General features: G+C 56.2%; 1 protein-coding gene across 2 annotated transcripts; it reads left to right on the forward strand.

Annotated features, from left to right (window-relative positions):
• The first annotated feature begins 2,913 nt into the window (after positions 1-2,913).
• Positions 2,914-14,830, forward strand: LOC142823140 (zinc finger protein RFP-like). Of its 2 annotated transcripts, XM_075913597.1 has the most exons (7): positions 2,927-3,504; positions 4,579-4,674; positions 5,256-5,486; positions 5,892-5,914; positions 9,889-10,004; positions 12,618-12,665; positions 14,150-14,830. In XM_075913597.1, exons 1-7 carry the CDS (start codon positions 2,989-2,991, stop codon positions 14,662-14,664), a joined length of 1,545 nt encoding a protein of 514 aa, XP_075769712.1. In that variant the 5' UTR covers positions 2,927-2,988; the 3' UTR covers positions 14,665-14,830. The 2 variants fall into 2 exon arrangements, with proteins under 2 accessions (XP_075769711.1, XP_075769712.1); XM_075913596.1 differs by lacking the exon at positions 14,150-14,830 and having other exon boundaries at positions 2,914-3,504; positions 12,618-13,745.
• Positions 14,831-15,291: the final 461 nt, after the last annotated feature.

Genomic DNA, 15,291 nt, shown 5'->3' on the forward strand with positions numbered 1-15,291 from the left:
CTGGCCGGGAGAAGGGGGGGGGGGGGCAGCCGGTGGGAAGCAGGGATGGCAGGGGGGCAGGTAGGGGGCAGTTGGGCTGGCTGGAGGAGTTAGTGGGTCATTGGGGCTGGCCAGGGGAGATCAGGAGATTGGGCAGGGGAACCGGCTGGTGGGAAGCAGGGCTGGAAGGGGGGGGGTAGGGAGCAGCGGGGCTGGCCGGAGGAGTTAGGTGGTCATCGGGGGCAGTGGGGCTGGCCGGGTGAGATCGGGAGATTGGGCAGGGGAACTGGCCGGTGGGAAGCAGGGCTGAAAGGGGGGTGCGGGTATTGGCTGCAGCAGATCTGGACGGGGGAGATCGGGCAGGGGAAAATTGGGACAAGAAGTGGGGGAGAACCGGCCAGCTGGGAGGGTGTCAGCGGGAGTGGGGGCGGGGGGAGTGAATCGGCCGGCAGGGAGCAGGACTGACCCGGGCACGTGAAGATCCCAGGGCGCTGCCTGTCCCACGCACGGTCCCGGCGAAGTGCGAGCAAGTCTGGCTGTGGCTCCACAACATACTTGACCCGCACTCAGGGACATGGACGGGGCTTCCCCTCTGCCCCAAGGCGTCACACACAACCGGAGGCTCCCAGCGCCAATCGTGCCTCCCTCCCAGCCACTGCCCCGCCCCCGCCAGGCTGCACATGTCCGGTATTTTCTGGATTTTGTTACCAGACAGTCGGCCCAAACCGGCCTGTCTGGTTGAATACCGGACACCTGGCAACCCTAGTTCCCCCAGGGGCCTTTGCATGTGAAGCACAGAGGAGAACCCGCTACACTGGTGAGTTCCTCCCCGGGATGCCACCCACTTGGGAGTCACTTGCAGATGGGCCACGCTGGACAAAGCTGCAGCCTTTTGATAGCTCAGCGGGCAGAGGGGAGGGCTGGGCCCGGCACACGGCCAAGTGATTCCCTAGGGGCATAGGCGTGCGCAGCACATTGCACTTGGCTGTGCACCCAGGGAATTTGATTTTTTATTTTTTTGAAAGGCGAACATTTATTGCATACTCAATCCTAAAGGACAGGCTGCGAGCAAACACGGGCTTTCCATCCATTTCTACAGCATCTATAGTGCGCAATTCGTACTTTCAAACTAAAAGAGCATTTCATGCGTTAAATTAAAACGCAAAGCCGCTTTTTTCCGAGACATTAGGATGTGCCTGGGCACACCCGGTACACCCCTATTCACACCTATGGCTAGGGGGCTGGTTTGTCTGCAGCTCGAAGGGGAGCTTCTCTTTCCTGCCCTGACTGAGGCAGAGCAGAGGTAGAGAGGCAGGGCTGGCACCTAGGCAGACAGGGGCAGGGAGGCAGGGCTGGGACCTAGGCAGACGGGGGCAGAGAGGCAGGGCTGGCACCTAGGCAGACAGGGGCGGAGAGGCAGGGCTGGCACCTAGGCAGACAGGGGCAGAGAAGCAGGGCTGGCACCTAGGCACACAGGGGCGGAGAAGCAGGGCTGGCAGGCCCCTAGGTGGGCAGCAGGGCAGACAAGGCCCTTCCAGGAGGCCCAGCTGCGATCTCCATGGAGGAGCCAACCAAGGGCTCAGCCCCAGGGACAGAGGCATCTGCCCAAGCCAGGGACTGGACCAGGGACCTTTCGACCTCCAGCCTCGTGCTCTCCCAACTCCGCTACCTCAGTGGCTGCCCCCTGGCCCCAGGGCCTGCGCGTCTCTCCCAGGGCGGTTTCCTCAGCAGGGGCGCACAAGAGAGAAGCTGTTGGCAGGGCCCCTGCAAGGCAGGAGGAGCTTGACCTGCCCCCCTCAGCCTGACTCGCTACTTGGCCCCTTTCCTGCCTCCCTGCCCGGGCTGTGCCGGTGGCCGACGGGCTGCTGTTGCGGGGGGCGGGAAAGAGGAGGGGCAGTGAGAACCCGGCGGGAAGAGGGTCCAGCTGCCTCTTTGCTGCTTTTTCTCCCCATAGCTGGATTCCAGGGCTGGTCCAAGGGGGCTGCTCCCCAGACTCTCCCAGGCCCCCTCTGACTGGCCCCAGATCCCACTGAAGCCAGGCTGGGCGAGTGGCCTGAGAGCTCTGGGGCCTGGAGACTGTGGTTAGCCTCTGCCCCACACAGCGCCGGAGACCAGCACCAGCTCCCCTCCCCCCCGCTAGGAGAGCTGGGGATACTGCAGGGAAGAGAGGCATTGCCACTGGGACAAAGCACAAGGGTGACAGCTGGTCTCTGGGCCGGCACTCCCAGGATGGAACCAGAACCCCCCCTCCTCACAGCACAGGCGAGCATCCCACCCTCGGTGCTCAGTGTTCACCCCTTGAGAACAACATCAGCTACACCCCCACTGGTGGGTTACACGGGCACCAGAGAAACCTGGAGCATAAGGAGCCTAATGGCCAGGTGGGGAGAGGCAATTAGTCGGTAGCTGAGTCTGTCGCCCTCCTTCCCCGGCTGCTCCATCCCATCCCCATGTCGGGCGGTGAACCCCCTAGTCGCTTGTTACCCCTTTCTCACTCAGGGTACGTCTGCTCTGCCCCGTTATTCCGACACAACAATGTGAGTGTCCACACAGCAATTCCTCTATTGGGAAATTAAGTCAAAAGCATCATTCCAGCTTCTGTAACCCTCATTCCACACTAACTAATGCCTCTTCCGAAAGATCCATTTCCAAATGCTGGTCAGGTGGACGCTCCACTGCTGCTATTTCAAAATAGCTGCCCCTCAGGGCCGTTCAAAACCATTACGCCCCAGTGCTCCCTGGGGCTCTACATTAAGGTAGCACATCCCCATTAGGGGAGCCTGTCTCGGATTCATTTTGAGGCTTCCCTGTAGAGGGGATGCTCTTATTTTGGAATGTATCTTCCAGACCAGCTTATTCCGAAATAAGCAGGCAGTGTAGATGCACCCTGAGTGCTTAGGCCCAAGTTTGGGGCCTGGCAGATATTTCGGAGGAATCACTGTCAGTCTGGACTCATCACACTTTATGTAAAGGCTCCATAGAGTCTGAAAAAGAAAAGAGCAGGAGAACATGCCCAGACAGGTGGCACTGACTGATCTAAATTGCAACCTGCCCATTTCCCAGCAGACAAAAGTGAAACTAAACTCTCTGGTCTCTGCAGGAGAAGCCATGGCTGCTGCGACTACAGGAAAGAAGCTCCAGGATGAAGTGACCTGTCCCATTTGCCTGGAGTATTTTGACGATCCGGTGTCTCTCGACTGTGATCACAGCTTCTGCCGAGCCTGCATCACCCAGTGCTGGGGGGGGCTCACTGCAGACGTCTCCTGCCCCCAGTGCAGACGGGCCTTTCCCCAGGGGAACCTCAGGCCAAACAGGCAGCTGAGGAGTTTTGTGGATGCAGCCAGAGAACTCCAGTTGCAGGCAGGGAGGGAACCAGCCCCAGAGAGACTGTGTGAGAAACACCAGGAGCCTCTCAAGCTCTTCTGCAGAGAGGATGAAATCCCCATCTGTGTGGTGTGCGACAGATCCAAGGGGCACCGAGGTCACACCGTGATTCCTGCCGAGGAAGCTGCCGAAGAATTCCAGGTAGGGAAATGCCAACTGTGATCCCTGCCTTCCTGGGACTGAGGAGGAGCAGCTCCCGCCCTGGGAATCTAGCCGATAGGATCAGGGGTGGGACTGCAGGCAGCAGGGACGGCCTGGTGATAGGGCACCGCAGCAGGGACATTGCCTCCCAAGTGCCCCTCGTGGCATGGGGTAGTCCTGCCTCAGTTTCCCAAAAAAGACCCACAGTGGCATTTTGTGTGGCCAGTAACAGCCCTGCTCTCCCAGCCGGGACTCTCAGGACTTTGAGTCTGGAGTTTGCTCTTATCATCCTGAGCAAGATCCAGGGTCTCCTCTGTCTGCTCCAGGGGCCTCCTCCCTCTGGCTTTCCCTGGGCCTGTTTGACATATCTCACGCTGGGTTAGATCCCAGGATCCCTCACCCTGCCCTTCATTGTCCCTTCCTGGGGAGAAGAATTGACTATGTCTCAGGCAGGGCTGACAGCCAATGTTCCTTCTAATATTTTCCATCCATGTGTGGAATAAATTTTGTTCTCTGCACCAATGCATGTGTGTCTGAGCAGCACTCGTAGAAACACCTGCTGCCAGCTGTGGGTGACTGGGTGCTCTGCTAATCAGCTGGGCTGCACTGGAATCTCTCCTGGGTGCTGCCCAAGTGCCCAGCTTACAGGGACCCTGCTGAGAGCTCCTCCCTTGAAAGGGCCAGCCAGCCTGTGCCCAGCTTCCTCCCCACCCACCTCTCCTGAGCCACAGGGACCTATGATTATGTGACCCCAGCTCCCTACGGTAACAAGGTCCGACAATTTCAAACACTCTGAAAACTCTCCCAGTGTCTGTTACTGTGACTCTGTGTCTCTGAACCCATAAACCTGCAGGGCCCTGCAGTCGTGAGTACAGTGCGTGTCTGTGCTGGGCCAGCTCCCCTCCCTCTAGTCCTGAAACTAACAAAAACAGAAACAAAACTAAAAACCTAAACATCTTTGCTGGCAGGACATTACAGAAATGGGTTGAACCAAAAATGATCTATTTTATAAATTATTAGCAAAGCTCACATTTGATTTTTGTTTAGTCACATGAAATGTTTCTGCGTCTCCAGGGAAGGCTCCAGGACCATCTGAAGACTCTGAGAGTCAAGAGACAAAAGCTGCTGGAACTGAAAGTGAGCAGGGAGAAGACCAGCCAGGAATACCTGGTAGGTGCCCGGCATTATGACCCTGCCTTTCTAGCGAGCCAGAGGGAGCTGATCCCGAATCAGACCTAAGGAGCAGCCAGGACAATCTAGTGACCAGATTATTGTTTCCCTTGGTCAGCCGGGGAATGAGCACCGAGAAATCACAATTCATTGTTTTAGCAGGATCCCTCCTTAGAGTTGGGCCCTAAAACAGCCACTTCCACCCTCTGTGAATTTGTGGACTTCTTTAGAAGTGTCAAAGGGAGGTTCCCCTTTGAAAATTGATTGTCTGTGTGAACAGCTGAATTCTATCCAGTGCTTTTTAGTCCAAGTCTTTTACTGACATGGTCCATGGCCCCAAAGGCACAAAGACCACAAGTCGGAAACCACTGTCACACCCACTGTAAACTGAAGCTTCTAGGAATAGCCAACTTAGCCTGTAACAGGATAAACTTAAAAAACAAAAAATAGGCTGGTAGCACTTTAAAGAGTAACACAACGGCTCCGTCTACACTGGCATGATTTTCCGGAAATGCTTTTAATGGAAAAGTTTTCCGTTAAAAGCATTTTCGGAAAAGAGTGTCTGGTTCTTCTTCTTCCAGAAATGGACACAAGCTGAGCGGCAGAAGATTGTGGCCGAGTTTCAGCAGCTGCGGCAGTTCCTGGAGGAACAAGAGCGACTCCTGCTGGCCCAACTGCAGAAGCTGGACGAGATGATAGCAAAGGAAGGGACTGACACTGTCACCAAACTCTTGGAGCAGATTTCCCATCTCAGCGAGCGGATCCGGGAGCTGGAGGGGACGTGTCAGAAGCCAGCGAGTGAATTCCTGCAGGTGAGACTGAGGGGGAAATTTTCCAGCTCCCACCACAGAGACAGGACAGCCCCTAACACAGGGGTTCTAAAACTTGTGATACCGCAACCCCCCTCTCAGCTGTTTGCGATCCCCCGGAGGGTCAAGATCCACAGTTTGAGAAACGCTGCCCTAACAGGTGGGCACAGGAGTCAGAGGTCACCGGGCAGCTCCGTGTGCGCCCTCCTGGCATGGGAATTGTTGTTCTGTGCAGACCCACAGGCACAGAGAGACTAGCGATGGCAAAGCCCCATTCGTTCAGGGATCCATGGCCCTGGGTCCAGGCAAAGTCTAGTTTCCCCTCACTCGCCAAATCCCTCCCTTGGAATTCACAGTGTGTGTCAGGTGGGACTGAAACTCTCTCTCTCTCTCTCTCTCTCTCTCCAGGACATCAGAAGCACCTTGAGCAGGTAGGTCGCTCTCACCCCCTCACACCTCACAGCGCTGGGGAAACACTGGGCAGTGAAGTTGTCGCTGCCTCTCCCCAGGGCTCCACAGCAGAACGTGTGGGAAGGTCACATCTGGGATTCAAATCTCTGACCCATTTAACCCTGAGGCCCTCGCCCTTTTAGAGACGACTCTGCAGTTACCCAGGGGAAGGCGCAGACTGGCCTGTGGTACATTCTACCCATGTCACCTCCCTGGGGACTGGCTGCCCCAGGACTGAGGGGTGGGACATGGGCCTGTCCCTGCTGGGCGCTGGGCACCATTCAGCACAGGGCAGCAGGGATCCAGGGTCTTTCCTGCCCGAGGGCTGTTTGGAGACCTGTGTGTGTTGTGCTTAAAAGAAGCACCTGGGATCTTTTTCAGGGGGATAAGGCAACAGGCCTCATTTACTGAACATACATAGATCAATCAACACTTTATCATATGCATGTGATATATTACACTCACACACTCACACACACAGACACAACCACACTCCATCCTGTTGTTACCAATAGTTGCTCCCCCTAACTGCACTAGCCAGGTGAGTTAGATGGGGGAGGGGTGGAGCCAGGCTTCTGCCTATCCGGATCAATGCTCCTATGTTGACAAGACGAAAATCCGGGGTCCCCCTGCAAGATGCCTCCTATTTATCCCGCTCATGGATCCAGTTAGTCATCACCTCACCTTTATAATACTTCTAAGAAAGTTCTTCCAAGGGCAGGCACTTGCTGCTGGACTCCCAAGGAGTCTGTATGTCCAGTCTTCTTAATGAGCTCACTTCACTGGTATTGTCTTGGGTCTGGCTCCCAGCCCCTCTCCACCTTTGCAACTGCTGCTGGAGGTGCTCCCCTTTCATTCTCCATTCACACCTCATTCATTTCAACAGGGCAATCAAGGAAAGGGGAGAGTTCAAAAGACATTTTTTCTTTACCTTATACAAAGTTTCTTAATACCAGGGATTCTATAAGAAGGCCTACAAGATCTATATATATATAAAGGAAAGTTTCTCTTAATACAAAGTTATATGAGAAATGTTACAGAGATTCTATAAGAACACTTAAAGATATGTCTAAAAGGATAAGATCTTAATACAAAGTTATATGAGAATGATAATATTACAGGGATTTATCCACATGGGTGGGATGAGCTGGGGAGAGGGGAGCTGGTCTGTCAATCTAGTTCAGTGGTCATCAATCTTTTGAAGCACGAGATTACTTTTTTAATTTAAGTGCAATCCTAGATCTACCTCAAACCCAAATAAATTTGCCCCATCTCCTTTATACCCTTTCTCCAAGACCCCACCCTTGCTCACTCCATTCTCCCTCCCTCCCCCATCCTCCCTCCCTTTCACCAGGCTGGGGCAGAGGGTTGGGGGGCAGGCTCTGGTCTTGGATTAAGGGATTTGGAGTGTGAGAGGGGCTCTGAGCTGAGCTTGGGGCAGACGGTTGGGATGTAGGCGGGGGGTCTAGGTGCAAGCTCTGGGAAGGTGTTTGGATGCAGGGGTGCTTGGGGCGGGAGTCTGGGATGCAAGAGGGGTTCATGACTGGGGTAGGGTTTCAGGATGTGGGCTCCAACTGGGCACTACTCACTTCAGGAGGCTGCTGGGGGGTGGTGCAGTGAGGCTAGGGCAGGCTCCATGTCCTGGCCCTGCACCACTCCCCACAGCAGCCAGCAAACTCCATCCCAAGTACTGTTGTGCCCCCTCTCTGCTCTGTGGAAATAGGATACAGGATGAGAGAGCAGGTATCTTGACATCAGCACCCCCTCTTCTCCCTGCCCTACCCTGCCCAGAAAGCAGGAGGCTTCTAGGGGTGGGGAAGGCAGCTCCAAGGCAAAGATAAGGAGACGCAAGGCAGGGGGGGAGGGGCAGCTAAAATGCCAGCGCTTGACAGCCTCTTGGCCAAACCAGTCAGGATCACCTGTCAGAGGCTCCAAGATCCACTGCTTGGTGACCACTGGTCTAGTTCTTTGTGGGCAGATTCCTACAGCCCTTCCCCTGGGAACCTCCCGTCCCTCAGCGCCTGGAGGCCCAGGAGGGAGTTGGCTGTGGAGACTCAAATACCCACTAACCAGAACTTAAGAACTGAGTCACTCAAGGCAGGATCACAGCGGGTCCCAACCTGTGGGAGCCTGGGGATTTAAAGGTGCAGTGACTTTTTTTGTGCACTTTTTTTTCTTAACCAAATTTTTTCCTGCTATGTGAAGGGGAGGTGTTTTTTGTGAAAGTGTCTGGCAACCCTAGACTCTTGATGGTCCGTGAAGGTACTGCAGGGGATCTATGGAAAGTCCAAAAGTAAGGATTGAGCCCATGGCGGTGGACATTGAAATGCTGAGGGAGATTAGAGAGGCTACCAAAATAGAGAATTCTGTAATAATGGGGGATTTTAATTATCCCCATATTGACTGGATACATGTCACCTCAGGAAGAGAAGCAGAGAAAATTTCTCAATGGCTTAAATGACTGCTTCTTGGAGCACCTGGTACAGGAACCCACAAGGGGAGAGGCAATTCTCGATTTAGTCCTGAGTGGAGCGCAGGATCAGGTCCAGGAGATAACCATTACAGGACCGCTTGGGAATAGTGACCATAATATAATAACATTTAACATTCCTGTGGTGGGAAGAACACCTCAGCAGTCCAGAACTCTGGCATTTAATTGCAAAAAGGGGAATTACACAAAATTGAGGAGGTTAGTTAAACAGAAATTAAAAGGCACAGTGACTAGAGGCAAATCCCTGCAAGCTGCATGGAAACTTTTTAAAGACACCATAATAGAGGCCCAACTTAAATGTATACCCCAAATTAGAAAACATAGCAAGAGACCTAAAAAAGAGTCACCGTGGCTTAACCACCATGTAAAAGAAGCAGTGAGGGACAAAAAGGCATCTTTTAAGAAGTGGAAGTCCAATCCTAGTGCGATAAATAGAAAGGAACATAAACACTGTCAAACCAAGTGTAAAAATGTAATAAGAAAAGGAAAAAAAGATTTTGAGGAACAGCTAGCCAAAAATTCAAAAAGAAATAACAAAATGTTTTTAAAGTACATTAGAAGCAGGAAGCTTGCTAAAAAACCTGTGGGTCCCCTAGACGATCGAGATATAAAAGAAGCAATCAAGGACGATAAAGCCATTGCGGAGAAGCTAAATGATTTCTTTGCATCAGTCTTCACAGCTGAGGACGCTAAGGAGATTCCCAAATCTGCACCGTCCTTTATGGGTGATGAATCTGAGGAACGGTTCCATATTGAAGTGTCATTAGAGGTGGTTTTGGAACAAATAGAAAAACTTAATGTCAACAAATCTCCGGGACCGGATGGCATTCATCCAAGGGTTCTAAAAGAACTCAAATAGGAAATTGCTGAACTATTATCTGTGATTTGTAACCTATCCTTTAAATCGGCTTCCGTACCTAATGACTGGAAGGTAGCTAACATGACACCAATATTTAAAAAGGGCTCTAGACAAATTCTTTTATTAAAACTAATAAAAGAAAGTTCTTCTTCACACAGCATGTAGCCAAACTGTGGAACTCCTTGCCAGAGGAGGCTGTGAAGGCTAGGACTACAACAGAGTTTAAAGAGAAGCTAGATAATTTCATGGAGGTTAGGCCCATAAAAGGCTATTAGCCACGGGATAGAAATGGTGTCCCTGGCCTCTGTTTGTCAGAGGCTGGAGAAGGATGGCAGGAGACTAATCACTTGATCATTGTCTTCGGTCCACTCTCTCTCTGTGGCGCCTGGTGCTGGCCACTGTCGGCAGACAAGCTACTGGGCTAGATGGACCTTTGGTCTGATCCAGTACGGCCGTTCTTATGTTCTTTTTCTTTTCCTTTTCTTTGTTTCTCCCCCAGGGAGGGGAGGGGGTCCGTGAAATTTTCATGGATTGAAAAGAGGTCCATATGCTTGAAAAGGCTGGGAACCACTGCATTGCCACCATGGGTTGTTGCTTCTCCCCAGGTGTGAGAAGGGACAGGCCCAGCAGCCAGAGGAGATGGCTCCTGAACTGGAGAAGCGAGTCCATGGTTTCTCCCGGAAAGTTATTGCGCTGTCAGAGACGCTGAGGGAGTTCAAAGGTACCTTGGGGGGATGGAGGAGGGGAAAGTGGGACCCTGGAAGGAGAATGGCGCAGGTCAATTGGTTCATAATTAGATGATGCTCCCATATAATTGCGGGGTGCATGACACTGGCTTGGGTTCCAAGACACTCAGGCTGATTAATTCAAACCCTTGTTTGTTCAGAAGCAGCCTTTGCAATTTCAGTGAGTGTGAGAGTGAGAAACGCCAGAGAGAGAGAAACACGCCCAGTTCCCTTCTCCTGGGGCATAGGCGAGTCATGGTGCATTTCTCCTGTGATAGCAGGATGACCCCTGACAGTATCTGACCTGTTAGAACCATCCAGATTATACCCGGATGAGTTCTGTTCCAATCTCCTTTGTGTTGGGGACAGTCAGTACCTTGTGTGACTTGTACACGGCTCACACAGGAACTTTCAATTGCTGGAGGGTTTTTGCTGCCCAAGCAATTTTCAAGTTACTCTCTTTTCTGATGTGCACGAATCACTTCTCCACAGGGGGGTTCTGGACGTCGCTCCCTGGCCTAGGCAGGTCACTCTGGGTGTCTGTGCAAACACCTTATGTGAGCAACACATCTGGGTCCTGCAGAGCAACTCAGGAACACAGCACTTTAAGAGCAAGGTCACTGTAGAAAACTTTTCCCTTATGGCAAGCACACGGCACACCAGGTCCAAGCGGAGCCAATCAGCATCAATGCTGGGGGGCAATAATTCTTGGTGGGGGCCACTACAAGATTTTGGAAAGTGGCCAAGGCCCACACTTTGCTATGGTGGGGGTGCAGGGTTTAGGGTGGTGTTGCATACAGAAGGCCACACAGGGTAAGGGACTGGGCTGCAGGAGTTGGTGTGGGGTCTGAGAGGGAGTTTGCGGTGGTGACCTGGGTTGCAGATTGGGGTGTAGGATCAGGGAGGGGGTCTGGATGCAGGTGAGGATTCTGGCCTGGGGGAGAAATGTAGGAGGGGGGTACAGGTTCGGGGAGGGAGCTGTGACCTGGGAGAAGGGGAAAAGGGGGGTGCAGACTGCAGAGGGTGTGGGTGGTGACCTGGGGCAGGGGAATGGGAGGAGGTGTGGATGTAGGAGAGGATTCTGGCCTGGGGGAGGGGTGCAGGAAGGGCTACAGGGTCTGGGAGGGAGTTATCACCTGGGACAGAGGGTACAGAGTGGGGGTGCAGGAGAGGCTGGGGTGCCAAAGGCAGCTCTGCAGCACCCCCAAGGCAGGCTGAGCTCCCTGCCTGCTGCAGCCCCATATCACATTAAACTGCAGACTGCTCCCTCCATGTGGCTCTAAGGCTTGTGCTACCCCCACACCCAGGCCAATCTCTCAGTTCCTATTGGCCGGTTGTTTCCAGCCAATCGGAGCTGAGGGTTGGGCTGGGGGTGGGGAGATCACATGAAGCCCCACCCCCACCCCTCCCACTGCAGAGCCCAGAGCCGCAGGGACTGAGCTTTAAACCACGGCAGCTGCGTGTGCCTGAGAGTCCCGGGATTGGGGTCCCCAGGCCAGATTTGGGGGCTTGGTGGGCCAGATCTGGCCCCTGGGCCATATATTGTCCAGCATAAATACCCAGGTTCAGTCTCCAATCGTGTAGAGAGCAACGACCCTGGTCCCAGTTCTCAGCACTTCCCCTACTAGCCAAGCCGAGGGAGAGAAGGAGACTCATGGATGGTCACAACCTTCTGGCCCAAATTCAGCAAAATCCCTTCGTTTTGGCCCCTGCGTCTCTCCCAGCCAGAGGGCTGCAGGGCGGGTGTCCCAGGGCCGGGACAGAGTGGCCCGGCGAGATACCGGGAATTTCCCCGTTGGCCGAAGGGCCAAATGGTGGCTGCTGAAGGAGGAGGGGGAAACCCGGCAAGCGGCTCCTGGAAGCAGCTGCCGGAGTTGTGGCTCTGCCCGGCCCTTTCTCCCCCATCCCCTCCCCACTCCAGAGGTATGGCGAAGGAGGGGCGGCGGGACAGTTACCTCTGCCCCCTAGTGCCGTGCTAAGGGGTGGGCCCCGGGCTGGGGTGAGTCCAGGAGCTGCCCTCTGGCTACATGCTGCTGCAGCTGAGCCAGTTCTCTTCAAACTGCAGCTGAAGCAGCCAGCTGGGTGGGAGGAGCAGTAGTTTTCAATCAAGGCTGCCCCCCCCCACCCTGATCTCCCCCAGCCAGCCCCGCTGTCCCCGACCCTTCCCGTCCCCTCCAGCTCTGCTTTCTTCCAGGTGCCCATCCCCCAATCTCCCCCGGCCAACCCCGCTGCCCCTGAGCCCCCTCCGCCAGCTCTGCTTCCCGCCGGCTGCTCCCCCCCGATCTTTCCCAGCCAGCCCCGCTGCACCCGAAGCCCCCCTCCCACCAACTCTGCTTCCCCCCCCTCCTCCCAGCCAGCTCTGCTCCCCTCCCGGATGGTCCCTTCCCCCCACCCCCATCAAGTGTGTCCAGTATTTTTTTTAGACTACCTGGTAACCCTAATCAAGGGGCTAAAGTGTCGAAAGCTGCTTTGATGCCAAAGTCTCTGCAGGGCCTGGGCCTAGGCACCGACAAAAGGCGGGAATTGAACAAGGCCTGAGTGTGTCTGTGACGTGACAACCCGGCTCTGGGCTCCCCGTGCAAACCTGAATCTCCCCTCTCCTCCCACAGACACTCTGCCGGATGCACTGGAGAGACCCCTCAGCCTGTATAGACCAGGTGAGCTGCCTCAGGCCTCGTGCCCCCCTCAGAGCCAGGCCTGCTGTCAGGCGCAGTGCGGTGCCAAAGGACAGGCACCGGGCAGGCTGTTTAGCACTGCTGGCCAGGCCCCAGCCATGGGAACAGAGCCACAAACTGCCCCTCCCCCAGCTTTCACCGGCACAGGGGCCTCCTCCTGCCCCCAAACGCCTCCTCCTGAGCCAGCCCAGAGCCCCAGCCCAGAGTCCAACGCCCCAGCCCAGAGCCCTTTATCTCCAGGGCTCCCCCAGAGCCCTCAGCCCCTCCAGCACCTGAACTCCCTGCCTCAGCTTGTACCCCCCCCCCCGGTATCCAAAACCCTCAGCCCCCCCCAGCCTGGACCCCCCAGCTTGGAGACCTCCTACATCCAAAACTCCTCTCGGCCTTGGGCTCCCCTTGTTCTCTGGCGCGGGAGAGGTGGGGGGGGGTCCAAGTGGGGAGTTTCCCTTCTCCCAGTGACTGAGGGTCTGTGCCCAGCATGGACTGTGGGGCACTCGGGGACGTTGCTCTTTCTCCTGCCCCCGGCAGAGGACCCAAGAGTCCATGGGAGGGTCCCTGCTCTGCCAGGGGAAGGGATGGATCAGACCCCAGAGCACCAGGGCCTGGGGCACAGACAGGGGCAGCCCTGGGCCCATGGCAGGCAGCTGGGGAGCTGCTGAGAGCAGAGATCTGGTCCTGTTCCCCTTTTCCTCTAGCCCCGCGTGAGCTCAGCTTCTCTCTCCCTCCGCCCAGCCCCCACTGGGACCCCCCTCGGCTCCCTGGGGCCTCTCTTCCTTCTGTCACCCCTGAGTCAGCCTCCTGCCATGGCTGGGACAGAGACACCCCCGTTCCCTCCGCACGGCGCCTGGGCACCCCCAGTGCAGGACTCGCCTTGTTCAGCCTCTTCCCACCCAGCCCAGCTGGGGCCGGTCCCTGCCCCTCCCTGCTGGCTCTGCGGGGTCTGGGCGCTGGGCCGGAGGCTGAGCAGCCTGGTGGGGGGCAGGTCGGAGCTCGGCCCAGAGCCCCAGTGCGGCGGGAAAGGAGCCGAGCCCAGACGTGCCGTGCGGGGGAGACGTGTCACAGGAGGAATCACAAACCCTGCCCAGAGACAGCTGGGACCCGGGGGACATTTCAATGGGGAGGGGCCTAGCCGAGGGCAGGGCCTGGATTCAGCCAGCCCTGACCAAGCAGTTTCCATCTGGGGTCCCCGGCCCAGAGACGCTTGTCCCCAGCCCAGGGAGAGGGGGGCAGATTCCCAGTGTCAGGGCCCCTCTGACCCCTTCTCTCTGCCACGGCCCCTCCCTGCTGGGGAGTGAGCTGCCCCTTGGGCTGGGCCGAGACCTCAGGGCTGCTCCCCACTCAGAGCCGGGCGCCCCTGGAGGCAGGAGAGTCCCTGAGTCACTGCCCAGCTGGGGCAGATTCTGTCCCTGTCGCCATCGACTCCCCCAGGGCCGAGCTCTGCCCCTCACGCTCTGATTCTCCCCCAGCCAACGTGACTCTGGATCCAGACACGGCGCATCCCCGGCTCGTCCTGTTGGATGATGGGAAACGTGTGAGACTGGGAAACACACGGCAGCCACTGCCCGACATCCGGGAGAGATTTGACTTTTGGGAATGTGTGCTGGGCCGTGAGGGCTTCACCTCGAGGAGACATTACTGGGAGGTGGAGGTGGGGGATGGGCGATTCTGGGCTGTGGGGGTGGCCAGAGAGTCTGCGAGCAGAAAGGGAGGGATCAGCCTGAGCCCCAAGGGCGGGATCTGGGCTGTGGGGCGGTGGAGGGATCAATTCCGGGCTCTCACTGACCCTGAGACGCTCCTGCCCCTGAGCCCCCCCAGCAGGATCGGGGTTTATCTGGACTGTGACCGGGGGCAGGTGACATTTATCGATGCTGGAACCGAGGCCCCGATCTTCACTTTCCCGCTGGGCTCCCTCCCTGGGGAGAGAATCCGACCTTGGCTCTGGGTGTGGGACACAGACACCGAGCTCCGCCTGTCTCCATGACAACAGCCCCTCTGGCCTCACATGCCCCAGACTCTGTGACCCTGGAGGACTCCCCTGTACCCAGCCCCTGGCTCCTCCTCTCTACGGTTCCTTCTCCACCTCCCTGGAGCAGCAGGAGGAGCAGAGTTGGGGATTGGGCAGGGGCAGAATTAACAACTGGGCTGGGGACAGGTGGAGGTGGGGGCTGGGCAAGGGACAGGCGGAGCTGGGGGTGGGCGGAGCTGGGGGTGGCAGGACACAGAGTTAATCCATCAGGCTTGGGGAGAAGCTGGAAGCTCTGCAGCAGCAGGAGGCGATTTGCAGAGATCTGGGTCCATTGGCAGAGCCAGAGGGGAAGGGATAAAATCAGGACAAACAATGGGACCAAATCAGAGGCCCATCCCCTGCCCCAGGGTCCCCGGGCACATTCTTGGGGGGAGGCTCTCTAGGCCCTGCCTGAGATGTCACCCCCTGCCTAGCCCCTTGGAGCCGAGCTGACCCTTCAGAGTCCCACATGCTGAGACCCCCCAGTCTCCCAGAGCTCCAGGCCAAGGTGATCTCTGTCTGGAGACACGCACAGGCCCAGAGACTCTGCACACAAGTCCCATCCCACAGTGCTCAGTCTCTTCGCCAGACAAAGCACAAGAC

Source organism: Pelodiscus sinensis, chromosome 32, assembly GCF_049634645.1.
Source record: "Pelodiscus sinensis isolate JC-2024 chromosome 32, ASM4963464v1, whole genome shotgun sequence".
NCBI classification, from domain to species: domain Eukaryota; kingdom Metazoa; phylum Chordata; order Testudines; family Trionychidae; genus Pelodiscus; species Pelodiscus sinensis.

Excerpts from the sequence above, each read along its gene's own strand:
- LOC142823140 (XM_075913596.1), top strand. The coding sequence starts at position 2,989 with ATGCCCAGACAGGTGGCACTGACTGATCTAAATTGCAACCTGCCCATT. Across the intron at positions 5,915-9,888 it reads ATCAGAAGCACCTTGAGCAG|GTGTGAGAAGGGACAGGCCC; the intron begins GTAGGTCGCTCT and ends GCTTCTCCCCAG. Across the intron at positions 10,005-12,617 it reads GACGCTGAGGGAGTTCAAAG|ACACTCTGCCGGATGCACTG; the intron begins GTACCTTGGGGG and ends CTCCTCCCACAG.